At 38.8% G+C, this 14,470-nt stretch overlaps 1 protein-coding gene across 1 annotated transcript in view; it reads right to left on the bottom strand.

The window, feature by feature from the left end:
* LOC134660281 (guanine nucleotide-binding protein-like 1) overlaps positions 1-14,416 on the bottom strand; it is a 28,295-nt gene extending 13,879 nt beyond the window's left edge. Inside the window, exons 1-7 of the mRNA XM_063516031.1 lie at positions 14,343-14,416; positions 13,967-14,079; positions 12,429-12,567; positions 10,460-10,607; positions 7,095-7,235; positions 5,214-5,421; positions 2,683-2,856 (exon numbers count right to left, since the gene is read on the bottom strand). Coding sequence (XP_063372101.1) covers positions 2,683-2,856; positions 5,214-5,421; positions 7,095-7,235; positions 10,460-10,607; positions 12,429-12,567; positions 13,967-14,060 — 904 coding nt within the window. The 5' untranslated portion in view covers positions 14,061-14,079; positions 14,343-14,416. The remainder of the gene's footprint in view (positions 1-2,682; positions 2,857-5,213; positions 5,422-7,094; positions 7,236-10,459; positions 10,608-12,428; positions 12,568-13,966; positions 14,080-14,342) is intronic.
* Positions 14,417-14,470: the final 54 nt, after the last annotated feature.

Raw genomic sequence — 14,470 nt, 5'->3', positions numbered from 1 at the left:
TCACTAGAGTTGACATTCTACCAACAAGTTTAGAAATGAAAAAGACAAAGTTGAAGAGAGTACTAGCTCAACGCCGAAGATTTATAAAATGGAAAAACAAGACAAGGCAAGAAGATTGTTTGACAGCAGCTGAAATGGAAGAAATAGAAATGAGATATATAAGATTCTATCAATATTTGATATATGAAGAGGAAATTAAGAATCTGAAAAAGAATGGTAAAATTATGGCAAAGAGTTATTTAATTACACTGACCCCATACTTAGATGAACATGGTCTGTTGAGGGTCGATGGCCGCCTTAACAACTCGTCCTTCGCAGAAGAATTCAACCACCCTCAAATCATTACCAGTAAGCAACATATCACAAATGTTTTGATAAAGGAGGTTCATGTCAGAATGCACGTAGACACACTTGCAATGAGGACATACATTCGAGGCAAAGATTGGATTATTACTATTAAGATAGCTATCACACAAGTTATACGCAGTCGCAGTGTCGCCAGTGTCCGCTTAACTTACTTTACTTACCGGCCGCACGCTTGTATGCCACCAAGCCACCATCGTGATATATATCCTAGACTCGAGTACAAAAGGGTGGGCGGTCAGTCATTCAACTTTTAAAATATACTTACCTAATTCAAGTATAAAGGAAATACCTACTTATCAAGTTATCAGGTAAAACCTCTAATCATCCCAATCAGACTTAGGTATAGTCGCGAATAAAGTTAAACGTTCATTACATAACCGCTTTCCCGTTATGTATCTGAATACATGTGCATACTTACTTATAAACGTAACTTGTAAACATTGAAATGATATACTTAGTTAAACCACTCCGGTATTAGTTCGCCAACATCAAACATCATTCAAAAAGAGACTTTATTATGTTATAATAAGACTTATACTCGAGTGTGTTCATTAGATTGTTTAAAAAATATGAATAAGAAGTTTCTATATTCGTACTTAAACTAAATATTATTCACTAAAGACATTGTTTAGCTAACACCAAGTTTGTAGTTAAAAGTACCTAAAACAATCCATACAGTCCATTACAATTGAATCTTTATCAAATTCCGTTAGCAAACAAGATGTTATGTTGTAAAATCGAATATTTTTATAGTTGTAAGTACGTAAAGATGTCTTACCTGCATCTTACATGCTACTATGTAAGATTACATTACAAATAGTTATTAATCAAGTATTATTTCTTCTATTTGTAATCTATTTGCTTTAATTATTTTGTTAAATTGCTCAGTTGCTATAGAAAATTGCACTTTATTTCTATGAATGTAAGGTTCAAAGTGTTTTGCTTAATGTTGATAACATATGTACGTATGTATATCTCTCAAGTGTAAACGAGCAGCTGGGTTATGGGATTTTGTTTACTTCTTTAACATTATTGTTAGTTAATAGTTAGTATACATTTGTGGGTACCTAGCTTGACTAGTTATGTAGCACGTAATTAGCACCAAGCTAACTTGTTTGTGAGATAATAATATTCTCTAAGGCCCGACCATAGATAAATATTGTGTTTCTAACGAATAAAATGTACCTACATATTTTAGTATAAAATAATTAGCGCCGATATTGTAGTATAAGTTTGTAACTATTGTACTGAGTGAGGACCTACAGTTTTTTTGTGATAGTTTAGTTTCAAGTTTGTATAACGACTGTTAGTTGTTAACTTAACATTTAATGTAAACTTAAAGACTAGATTTTCGTGCCTTATGCCTTTTTTTGTTAAAGTTTACAATGTACTTAGTGTTATTTCGAGGTTTTAGGTTAACAAATGTTTCCTTACTCATTCTAAAGCTTATAGTTTAAAAACTGTTGTTTTTGGTGGGCGGTATGTTAAGTTGAAATTTGTTTTTTATTACTTATACACGCATACCTACTGCATACCTATATGTACCTATGATGAGATGACCCGCCGCAGTTTAGTTGCAATAAATAGTCATAAGCGTATGGACCTGTTTTAATTTCTTCTAACACCTTCACTCCAAAATGAACCTTAACGACTAAACACCGACTTCGGCCTGATCGTAGTCGAACTCCACACTAGTCTCCTCGCGTATCTTCTTCTCCCAGGAGCCGAGGTCCACATTTGAGCCGACCAGGTCATGGCAGGCCTCCAGAAGTTTACGTGTCAGTATTGGCATCACGCTCGTCACGCACACGTGTCGTCATTGGCATCATACCAGTGACGCACACGTGTCGTTAACTCGTGACGCACACGTGTCAGTATTGGCATCACGCTCGTCACGCACACGTGTCTTCATCGGCATCACACTCGTGACGCACACGTGTCGTGATCGGCATTACACTCACCGACTCCGCCGTCCGTCATAGTCTCCTCCCTTATCCCTTATCAGCTACACCCATGACGCACACGTGTCGTTATCGGCATCACACTCGTGACGCACACGTGTCGTGATCGGCGTTACACTCACCGACTCTGCCCCGTCCGTCATAGTCTCCTCCCTTATCAGCTACACCCATGACGCACACGTGTCGTTAACTCGTGACGCACACGTGTCAGTATTGGCATCATACTCGTCACGCACACGTGTCGTCATTGGCATCATACCCATGACGCACACGTGTCGGTAACTCGTGACGCACACGTGTCGTCATTGGCATCACACTAGTGACGCACACGTGTCGTGATCGGCGTTACACTCACCGACTTCGGCCTGGTCATCATAGTCGAACTCCACACTAGTCTCCTCGCGTATCTTCTTCTCCCAGGAGCCGAGGTCTACATTTGAGCCGACCAGGTCCTTGCAGGCCTCCAGGAGTTTCGTGGCGCCCTCAGCGCACATGCGCTGTCGGCCTCGCCTACGACGCACTTGGAGGCCTAAACACAAATTCATGTGTAATTCATGTGTTCAAATCAGGGATGTTGCGGATGCCGATATTTTGACATCCGCGGATGCGGATGCGTATTATTAAAGGCTCACATCCGCGGATGCGGACGCGGATGTCAAGATAGTACCATAAAAAACGTCAAATATTACATTTTAGTAATTTTTATTTCAAAAAACCGGTCATGTGCGAGTCGGACTCGCGTTCCAAGGTTCGCGTTCCGTACATTAAGTCCCACTCACGCTTGACTGCTCATTTCTAGTAGGTTTTTTTGGTTAATGACTAAATTACCTAGCAGTCTAACACTTACGCCGATGCTAAGACATTCCTGTACCGACCTGTTCCACATCCGCATCCGCATTAAATCCGCATCGATTTTATGCGGATGCGGATGTTGAAAATAATGCGGAAGTTCCGCGGTTGCGGATGCGGATGCGGATGTTCGCAACATCCCTGGTTCAAATGTACATATGTATATTTTCTAAATCAAATTTTTATTACACCTTATGTGTATAATTGCATGAATTCTATAGTGATTTAAATTGTATTTTTTTTCCTTTCTTTTCTCGTAATGCATGTTAATTATAAGATGTAATTATTTTTGAAAAGATGTGTCCCGCCGAGTTTGTTGCCGGTCCCATAATGGGATACCCTCCTCAATTGAGGGGGGATTTAAATCTTCTCGGGGCAGAGGTGTAGGGTTGGAGCCGGTGTAGCTTTATTTGACGTTCATAAGCGCATTGTAATTATGCCTACTTGAATAAACTATCTTTTATCTTATCTTTATCTTTATCATACTAATATTGGGGAAAACGAGCTATTTGATTACTGTCCAGAGTCCAAGGCAGACATCCGTGTAAAGATTTTAAACAAAATTAAATCATGACGCACTAGTCCCTATAATACAAATCACATGTACAGTCGACGTCAAAGAGATCTTTACGACTAACGTTACAAAAAATTATTTACACGACTTTATTGTCATAGCATTTAGGTCGTGTAAACATTTTTTTGTTACTTTGGCTGTAAATTTCTCTTTGACGTCGACTGTACCTAATATTATAAATTGAATGTAATTAATTTATTGACCTGTATTTCATTAATTTCATTATCATTTTTTTTTTATATTACGAATATATATTTTTTTTATCATTATTTGATATCCATGCTTAGCATAGCCATATGAGCCATTACATTTTATCGAGGCGCTGCACGTACTCTAACTACTGGAACTAATTCCACGCAGACGAAGTCGCAGGCAAAAGCTAGTTGTAAAATAAGTTTAAGTGACTCTTCACCAGGGTTCTAAATTATCCAGATAATTATCCCAGGCATGGATATTGCTATATTTATTTTCTTTGAATTCTTTGATAGATTGGGGCGTTTTTTATATTTTAGGTTATTATCCAATCGATAATTATCAGGCATAAAAACACGATAATTATCACTATAATTATCAAAATAACTATCATTGATAATTCATATTCATATTTTTTTATTGCAACCATGGTACAGTATAGATGTCAAGTATAAATGTACAATGTCTCACATGGACCCTGTAAGGGCACAGCATAGCTTTCTTATAACAATATTATTATATTTACATATTATTATTAATTTGTTTCTATTATATGTAACAAAATTATATTGTATGTATTACATTATCTCAAAATCAGGTTCAAATTCCTAATAAATGTATTAGCTTATATAATTAATGTACAATATTCATATAATAAGATTAATTTTTAGTTATTATTTAGCTAAGTATTTATAAATGTCATTGTTTTAATTATAATAAATTATTTAGAATATCCTGTAACATTATCATCGAAAAAGTCCTTTAAGTCGTAATAACATTTATTTATTAGAAAGTCTTTCAACATTTTATTAAATTTTTTGTCACTTGTTTGAGCTTTGATGTCGTTTTTAAGGTGATTATATATTTTAACTGCCATGACGTTTGGACTTGTACTATGAAGTTTTAGTTTAGGCAATGCTAGATCATGCTTAAACCTTGTTGCGAAGCGTCCGGGCTGGTCTACTAACTTTGTAAATAGGTCCGAATGTTTTCTTACGAATTTACAAATTTCGAAAATATACATCGAAGTTAGTGTTAGAATTTCGTACTTGATGAAGTATGGTCTACAGCTATCTGGAATCCTAATATTCGCGAGGATGCGTACGCATTTCTTCTGGAGTAAAAATAAATCATTTACGTCTGTGCTATTTCCCCAAAGTATTAATAATCCAGTAATTATCCATTCCAACCCTGCTCTTAACACTTTCAGTGCCAAGCGCTCCATTTCCAATACAAAAACCCACCTAGCGGGTTTCATCACAGTAACTTACCCGCTTTGTCACTAGTGGCCCCGTTCAAATTGTACCCCGGGCACGAAGTGAAGTATACAACCCTGAGTCCGGGGCACGTTTCAGTCAGGTACTTCTTCCAGGCGATCACCGCAGCCGCTGGCACTAAGTCCACCTTGTTCAGTACCAGGATCATGTCCTTCTGCTGGTCCATCACGTGCTTGTAGAGGGAGGGGGGGAACATCATACCCTGGGGAAACATGTTATAGTTAAATAGGGTATTGGCAAAAATTTCATTTTTGGTACAAGTTTTTATCGCTGACTGTACTTTTCTTTCAACACACACCTACTCATTGAGACAATTCTAACGAACCCAAACACAATTAGCTTGTGTCGTTTTATCACAGAGTTCCCATGGCCACCTCCTGTCTCCATCATCAGATCAGCTCCATTTAATCATAACATTGCATTGTCATCCGATCAGCTCAAACAAAAAACAGCCAACTGAGCTATCGAGACTCCAACCGATGATAGCGAATATTTCCACCATATCACTCTTAAGCACTTTAAATAAGCGCCTAGCGATATCTACTGTAGTTGCATTACACTTCTGAAACGGCTACCAGACTTCCAAATCATATTGAAAATTCACCAGTAACTAACTACAGCCTCAGAATAAATAATGCACTACCGTACAGAAAGGACACTCTACAAAACCGAAGTTTGACAGCGATTCAGGAACGAATCATACTATCCCTTTCTAATGTATGCCACTATCCCTTTCGGATATTTAGGGTTGACAAAATTCAAGTATATCGCACATCTCCAGCACCCTCCAGAGCTTCCAGGTCTCCAGGTCCAGTAACTAACTACACTCACCGCGAACCGAACGTCGACTATGAGTAGAAGTATGTCGCACATCTCCAGCACCCTCCAGAGCTTCCAGGTCTCCAGGTCCAGTAACTAACTACACTCACCGCGAACCGAACGTCGACTATGAGTAGAAGTATGTCGCACATCTCCAGCACCCTCCAGAGCTTCCAGGTCTCCAGGTCCAGTAACTAACTACACTCACCGCGAACCGAACGTCGACTATGAGTAGAAGTATGTCGCACATCTCCAGCACCCTCCAGAGCTTCCAGGTCTCCAGGTCCAGTAACTAACTACACTCACCGCGAACCGAACGTCGACTATGAGTAGAAGTATATCGCACATCTCCAGCACCCTCCAGAGCTTCCAGGTCTCCAGGTCTAATAACTAACTACACTCACCGCGAACCAAACGTTAACTATGAGTAGAAGTATATCGCACATCTCCAGCACCCTCCAGAGCTTCCAGGTCTCCAGGTCCAGTAACTAACTACACTCACCGCGAACCGAACGTCGACTATGAGTAGAAGTATATCGCACATCTCCAGCACCCTCCAGAGCTTCCAGGTCTCCAGGTCAAGTAACTAACTACCTTCCAGGTCTCCAGGTCCAGTAACTAACTACACTCACCGCGAACCGAACGTCAACTATGAGTAGAAGTATATCGCACATCTCCAGCACCCTCCAGAGCTTCCAGGTCTCCAGGTCAAGTAACTAACTACCTTCCAGGTCTCCAGGTCCAGTAACTAACTACACTCACCGCGAACCGAACGTCAACTATGAGTAGAAGTATATCGCACATCTCCAGCACCCTCCAGAGCTTCCAGGTCTCCAGGTCTAATAACTAACTACACTCACCGCGAACCAAACGTTAACTATGAGTAGAAGTATATCGCACATCTCCAGCACCCTCCAGAGCTTCCAGGTCTCCAGGTCCAGTAACTAACTACACTCACCGCGAACCGAACGTCGACTATGAGTAGAAGTATGTCGCACATCTCGAGCACCCTCCAGAGCTTCCAGGTCTCCAGGTCCAGTAACTAACTACACTCACCGCGAACCGAACGTCAACTATGAGTAGAAGTATGTCGCACATCTCGAGCACCCTCCAGAGCTGCCTCCAGGTCTCCAGGTTGAGCTCGAAGTAGGACATCTGCTTCCAGTACTCGGTGGCTTGCAGGCTGTTTATGTACTCCTGGAAGAATAAAGTTAAATTAAAAATAATTAATTAAATAATCTATTAAACTAGAAATACGAGGGGCGTTCAATATATAATGAGAATGAGATGCAAACTCTTTAAATATTAGGAAAGTAAATACTGGCCGGTAAAGCTAATCTACCTAGCTGATTGCCATGAAAAAAAAAACTAACTGTTTTTTGTTTAAAAATAAAATACGGCGATATCTTTGCGATACTATTGAGTACGTTAGCGAAAATGGAGAAAATTGAACTGCGCGCCGTTATCAAATACTTGTGTTTGAAAATTTTTTCTACGGACCAAGTCAATTTAGATTTACGGGACACTTTAAGGTCTAATGCTCCTCCGTATTCGACAGTCGCACGTTGGTGCACCGAATTTAGACGTGGAAGAACATCGACCATGGATGACCCCCGCTCCGGACGCCCTACTACAGCAGTAACTGAAGAAATTGTGAAAAAAGTCGAAAACTTAGTTTTGGCGGATCGTCGTGTCACGGTTCGTTTTATTGCTGAAAATGTAAAAATTTCAACGGGGAGCGTGGATAATATTTTACATGAACGCTTGGATATGAAAAAGGTATCAGCGCGTTGGGTACCCAGAATGCTTACTGACACGCAAAAACAAACTAGAGTCGAGATTTGTCAAGACGCTTTGGACCTGATACAGCAAGCTCGGGAACTTTTTTTGGCGCGATTTATATAACAATGGACGAAACATGGCTCCATCATTACGACCCTGAAACGAAACTGCAGTCTATGACATGGAAAAGGCCATCATCTCCAACTCCGAAGAAATTCAAGGTGGGCCCATCTGCCGGTAAGGTCATGGGCTCTGTTTTTTGGGATGGTAAAGGGGTCGTAATGATTGAGTATCTCGAGCATGGAGCCACTATTACGGGCACTTTATATGCCAAACAAATAGCAACATTGCGCAATGAGATCCGTGAAAAACGGCGAGGTAAACTCTCGAAAATTGTGTTGTTCCATCAGGACAATGCACCGGCACACAAGTCCGCCGTTGCAATGGCTGCAATACGTGATGCTGGGTTCGATATCATTAATCATCCTCCGTATTCACCAGACCTCGCCCCTAGTGATTTCTACCTATTTCCGAGATTGAAGGAATACCTAAGAGGCAAGAAATTTGAAGACGACGACGCGGTAGTCGCTGCAGTACAAGATTTTTTAAGTACTCAAGATGAAACCTTTTTTAGAAATGGAATTTTAAGTCTGGAAAAAAGATATACTAAGTGTATTATGCTAAAAGGTGACTACGTCGAAAAATAAAATAACATTTAATAAAAGTTGTATATAACATACTCATTCTCACTTTTTATTGAACGCCCCTCGTAATTGACTCATTTTCATTACTCGGAATCACTATAGATAAACACATATCCTGGAAACCGCACATAAATAATATTAGAACCAAATTATCAAAATTTTCCTATGCACTTCGCGAAATCAAAAAAACTACGGACTTTCAAACCGCTCTCTCAACATACTATGCATATGGATACTCCTGGCTCTGCTATGGAATAATCTTATGGGGAAATAGTAGTGAAGCTCCCTCCCTTTTCATTAAGCAAAAAAACCTGATACGGATAATCGTCAATATTGAAGAACTGGATAGTTGCAAGCCATACTTCGTAAAACATAAAATACTTACTCTACCCTGCCTTTACATTCTGGAGACTTGCAAATTTGTCCATAGATACACAGAATTTTACACAAAACGTGGAGACATACCCTCGTCCTACCCATCTAGACACAATTCAAGATTAATGCCACCACCCTCCCGATTAAAACTACATTCTTCAGGCCCTTTAAAAATGTCGATTAAATTATATAATAAGTTACCTGAAGAAATTAAAAAAGAAGAAAAAGAAAATATTTTTGCAAATAAACTAAAACAAATGCTTATAACGAAAACCTATTATTCTGTGAATGAATTTTTAAACGACCAACTATAAAATGTCATAATTATATTTTTTGTACAATATCTAATAAGCGTGTTACAGTTGTTACCTAGTGTAAAAAAAAACACATTAGTTTAAGTTAGCTTAAGTTACTTATAAGAATTGCCATGCCCTTACGGGGCTCATGTTTGAAACTTTTATTTCATAAGATGTTATGTACAACATGAAAGCAAATAAACTACTTGAATACTTGAAAAAAAAAAACTCTAACTTTTGATAAAAATGTCGCCATCTAAAATAAATACAGCCAAAATTCACTATATTTGGCTGTATTTAGATAAAATAAATTATTTTACACCATGCATGAAATAAAGCACCAGAAGATTAATAGAGAAACGTAGACAGCAGTTATGTTTAGACACAATTTCTATTTTAAAACCCGTATAAAACTATAAAGTTTAGGTTATTTGATCGTGACGTCACATGCTAGTGTTTCATATAAATTCCATAAGCAAAATCGTTTTGACAGTTCGAAAAAAGAAACTGATTTGACTAGTAGTCAAATGTACAGTCGCCGTCAGATATATCGGAGCGGCCGAGGTGCTCAAAAATATCCGAACACGCACTGAACGCCTTGACAATAGAGGCGTATTCACATATTTATGATCACCTCGGCCGCTCCGATATATCTGATGGCGACTGTACCAGGGGGGTGTCACTCCGCAGTTTAGGTACATCCGGCGCGCGCCCATCGGACAGGCGTATGGCAGTGGGCTGCCGCTCGGTGCACGATAGTCGCGTCACGCGGCGCTCGCGCAAAATTGAAAATACACAATGGCTTCGAAACTTACTTCCGTGAGAATCAGACATACTTACTATCTCCGGATAAAAAATATATGTTTACATAATCAACGTTTGTAATTCCTACATATTTATCTTAAAAATAATAAATCAGTGGGTATAAAGTCAATTTTTTTATTCGGTGACTGAAATGACAGTTCATAGTATGAAATGACATTTTATGTTCATACTATGAACTGTCATTTCAGTCTACCGAATAAAAAAATAGACTTTAGGTATAAAAACTTGTCAAGTGATAACCCCGTGCCGACACTCACAGCTCGGTCATAAAACTGCGGCGCGCAAAGGAGATTCACGGTTCGTGCGCGGTTATAAGTTTCAATTTTGCTTGCAGGCGGCGATATAGGTGTAATTTTATACCTAAATCTGACTTTTGTGAAGGAGTGAATTTTCTGTACGGTAGTACTATTAGTTATTCTGTGACTGTACCGTATCTCACCGTGAAATACTTGTGCTCCTGCGCATCCAGCTGTGCTGGAGTCATGCTGAAATCCCATGGGGGCCGCTTGGGGAACGCCAGGTCCTCGGGGAAGAAGACATGAGGGTCCACCTCCAGCTCGGTCTCCGGGACGGGGTTCAGGGCTTTCCTGAACAAGACAGCTTAAATTAGTAAATATTATAGAACAATCCAGGGATGTTGCGAATATCCGCATCCGCAACCGCGGAACTTCCGCATTATCTTCAACATCCGCATCCGCATCCGCATCCGCCTAAAATCGATGCGGATTTAATGCGGATGCGGATGTGAAACAGGTCGGTACGGGAACGTCTTAGCATCTGCGTAAGTGCTAGACTGCTAGGTAATTTAGTCATTAACCAAAAAAACCTATTAGAAATGAGCAGTCAAGCGTGAGTGGGACTTATGTACGGAACCCTTGGAACTCCGACTCGCACTTGGCCGGTTTTTTGAAAAAAAATTACTAAAATGTAATATTTGACGTTTTTTATGGTACTATCTTGACATCCGCATCCGCATCCGCATCCGCGGATATCAAAAAATCAGCATCCGCAACATCCCTGGAACAATCTTACACAAACTGAAACAAAACAAAATATCAAAACAAATTAATAGTAGTTTGTGTTACAAGGGATCAAAATGATAATATTTCGGTCAAGGGCGTACATTGAATCCTGAGCGTAATGAGGGATTCAAGTGTTAACGCCCGAGACGAAATAATTTTGATACCGTGCGTGTGACACATACTGCTTTTCACATCAACTATGAGGAAAATAAAAAAATCTTAGTGTTGCCACAATCTGATGCTTAAACAGATTATTTAATTAAACTAAAAAAATAATATGCAAAAAAATTAAAAAATAGTGTGCTAGAACAGAAAAGTGTTACTTTGATCCCTCCTAGCAGGGAGGAAAAAGCTCTTTTCTGAATAGGTGGTGTAAAAAATATTTTCTGAAAATAATATAATTTGTTCTAATACGTAATCTTACAGAAATCGACTTAGCATCCAGTAAGCTGAATAGGGAGCGTGCAATCGTCGCGATGGTATAAACAGTAACACTCTTAAGGCTCCGTTAACGATTTTAGAGCCAAAATGTAAAATTGATAGATTAAGTCGTTGAATTATACAACGGGACTTAATCGCGTATCTAAGTTTTAAGATTTACCTCCGACGTTTTTAATAATGTGTAAAAATCGTGAAAGTTTAAATCAGTGTTAAGTCGTTGAAATTGTACTCCTATCTAAATAACAAGTATTGGTTTCTATTAACACGTCTTCTCATCTTGCCTTTTAATAATAAGGTCCCGAGCGTGCGTCACCGGCAATACGTGACGAGAAGGGGCAGTTTTTAAAAATTCATCATAAAATTATAGTTATAAATTATAAAAAATGATGTATAAGAACAGTTTCAGGAAATGTTGTAGATTGTTGAAGTATCAATATTACGTTGAAATTAAGTCGATTTTCACGAAAAATGTTCACTTGTTTTGAAGTAATTTCTGGTGAAAATTGATTTCGTATAACTTTCATTCACTCTTGTTCAGTATCATATAACAAAAATGTAGTCTATGCAAGTTGGAGTATAGGATATATGTAATACAAAATTATCATCTTTAGCAGTCCAAACTTTACGAAATTTACAAATAAGATCGACTAAATCAGTACTTTACGCGCGTTTACCTAAACGTCCATCAGAAAAAAAATCATTACTAATTTAGTGAGTCAGTTTTCAAAAAAATGATCTGTACAAATGCAAGATAAGAAGACGTGCTAATAGATACCAGTACTTGTTATTTCTATTACGTAACAAAAGGTGTACAATTTCATCGACTAAATCTATCAATTTTACATTTTTGCGACTAAAATCGATACCGGCCTCTTAACTGTCCATCGGTGGACCTTATGCCTTTTGTAATAAGGTTTACGTGTCAATTAACAGTGTGGTACTTACAAAGCATCCTCTTTCTTCATCTTGAGCTCCGCATCGCTCTCCCTGAAGAACTTGAGAGCGTATCTGTTGCAGTTCCTGCCGCCTCGCGACGGCTGGTAGTTCACGGACATCACATCCTGGCCGGACTCTCCTGATGTACCTGGAGAACAATAAATATATAAGTTTTTGGCAAAAATGTCATTTTTGGTACAAGCTTTTATCGCTGACTAACTTTTATTATGACAGACAACTAATACTCATCGAGACAATTCTAAAAACCCCTAACACAATTAGATTGCGTTGTTTCATCCAGGGATCGGATACCGGTATTTTTTGTATGGGAACGGAAACGGTATTTTTTCGTTCTTTACTAATTACTTCATTTCTAATTGGGCAATCTAATAATACGAAGTCGTAACCTAAAAACACAACTGAGTCCTACATTTCGAGTATAAAATAATTCGTAAAATATGGTTATTTCTAAGTTTTTGCAAAAAACCGGTTCCGATCCCTGGTTTCATCACAGAGTTCCTATGGCCACTTGGGTTCCTGTCTCCATCATCAGATCAGCTCGATGGCACCATAATATTGCATTGTCACCCGAGGCCGTGTGCCCCAAATTATCATCACTACATAGTTAAAACAAAGTCGCTTCCCTGTCTGTCTGTATGTATGCTTAGATCTTTAAAACTACGCAACGGATTTTGATGTGGTTTGGTCAGACTGTACGAAAGGGGGGGCTGGGACTTAGAATTTTTTTTGACAAAGTGGTATCATTATGACACTATTTTTAAATGATTGTAATGTGTAGATCACGTCAAAACAAGCATCTTTTATTGGAAAAACTTTTCTCTAAAATAAAAAATGGCCGAGTTAGACGCGACCAAAGATTTATGTTTTTAAAGGGAGCTGGGACTTGTAAAATTTTATTATTATAAAAACGTCGGTTCTGGCGCTTCGCCGGCCGCTGCCGCGGCACGCTCGCTTCGCTCGCTCGGCTCGCGCGCTGTAAGGTCGCAGTTCTACCTAACACTCCTCCTCGCTTCGCTCGTCGTCGTACCTACTCAGACCTGCCTTAAAAGCCTGGCCTGCCTTGAGCTCTATCTCCGTCATTTTCAGTTTTAGTAAAAAGTTTTCCAAGCAAAAGTTGCTTATTTCGATGTGTTCTATACATTAAAATCATTTAAAATATATGTCATAATGACACCACTCTCAATGAAAATTTTCCAAGTCCCAGCTCCCTTTAAAAATATCAATCTTTGGAGGCGTCTAACTCGGCCATTTTTTATTTTAGAGAAAAGTTTTTCCAATAAAAGATGCTTATTTTGACGTGATCTACACATTACAATCATTTAAAAATAGTGTCATAATGACACCACTTTGTCAAAAAAAATCTAAGTCCCAGCCCCCCCTTTGCTACAGTCCAACCTGTGGTTTAATAGATAGTGATTCAAGGGGAAGGTTTATGTATAATTTGTTAACCCGTGCCGGGGCGGGTCGCTAGTTTATTTATAAAAGAACGCACAAAACTAGCTAAATCTGAATGGGAATCTACTTACTGGAGAGTAACAGCGTTTTATTCTGTTTTTTAGACTGCAGCTGCTGTTTCTTTGCTTTGCCGCTAAACGGCGTCTTCCGGCGCGCCTGAGGCATCTCGAAACTTCCGCTGAAAGTACGCCAAATTACCTCTTATTAACCTTGAAACAGGCCGAACTGGGCAATGAAATGCCTGTGTGCCCGGCTTTAGCGTGTCTGGATGGCTAATTTACAGTTAACATGCGAAAGATAAGTATAAAACGTATAGTTAATTATGTTAATGCGCCGCGTGGGATTTGGCCGTTAAACGAATAGAAGTTGTTGTTAAAGACTTTTATATATACAAAAAGAATCAAGAAGTCAATTTAAAAGAAAATACCTATTTATACTCTCTCCAAGTAATTGATTTGTACAGTTTAAAACTAATACAATACGGCGAATTCTCGAAGTATGGAAAGGAAATGTAATGTCAAATATGACAAAACAACTGTCATTTTTTTCATAACATTTATTTGAGTTACATTTAT

This window comes from Cydia amplana, chromosome 26 (genome assembly GCF_948474715.1).
Source record: "Cydia amplana chromosome 26, ilCydAmpl1.1, whole genome shotgun sequence".
Lineage (NCBI taxonomy): Eukaryota > Metazoa > Arthropoda > Insecta > Lepidoptera > Tortricidae > Cydia > Cydia amplana.
The sequence above is the reverse complement of the archived record's forward strand: the minus strand, read 5'-3'. Positions and strand labels throughout refer to the sequence as shown.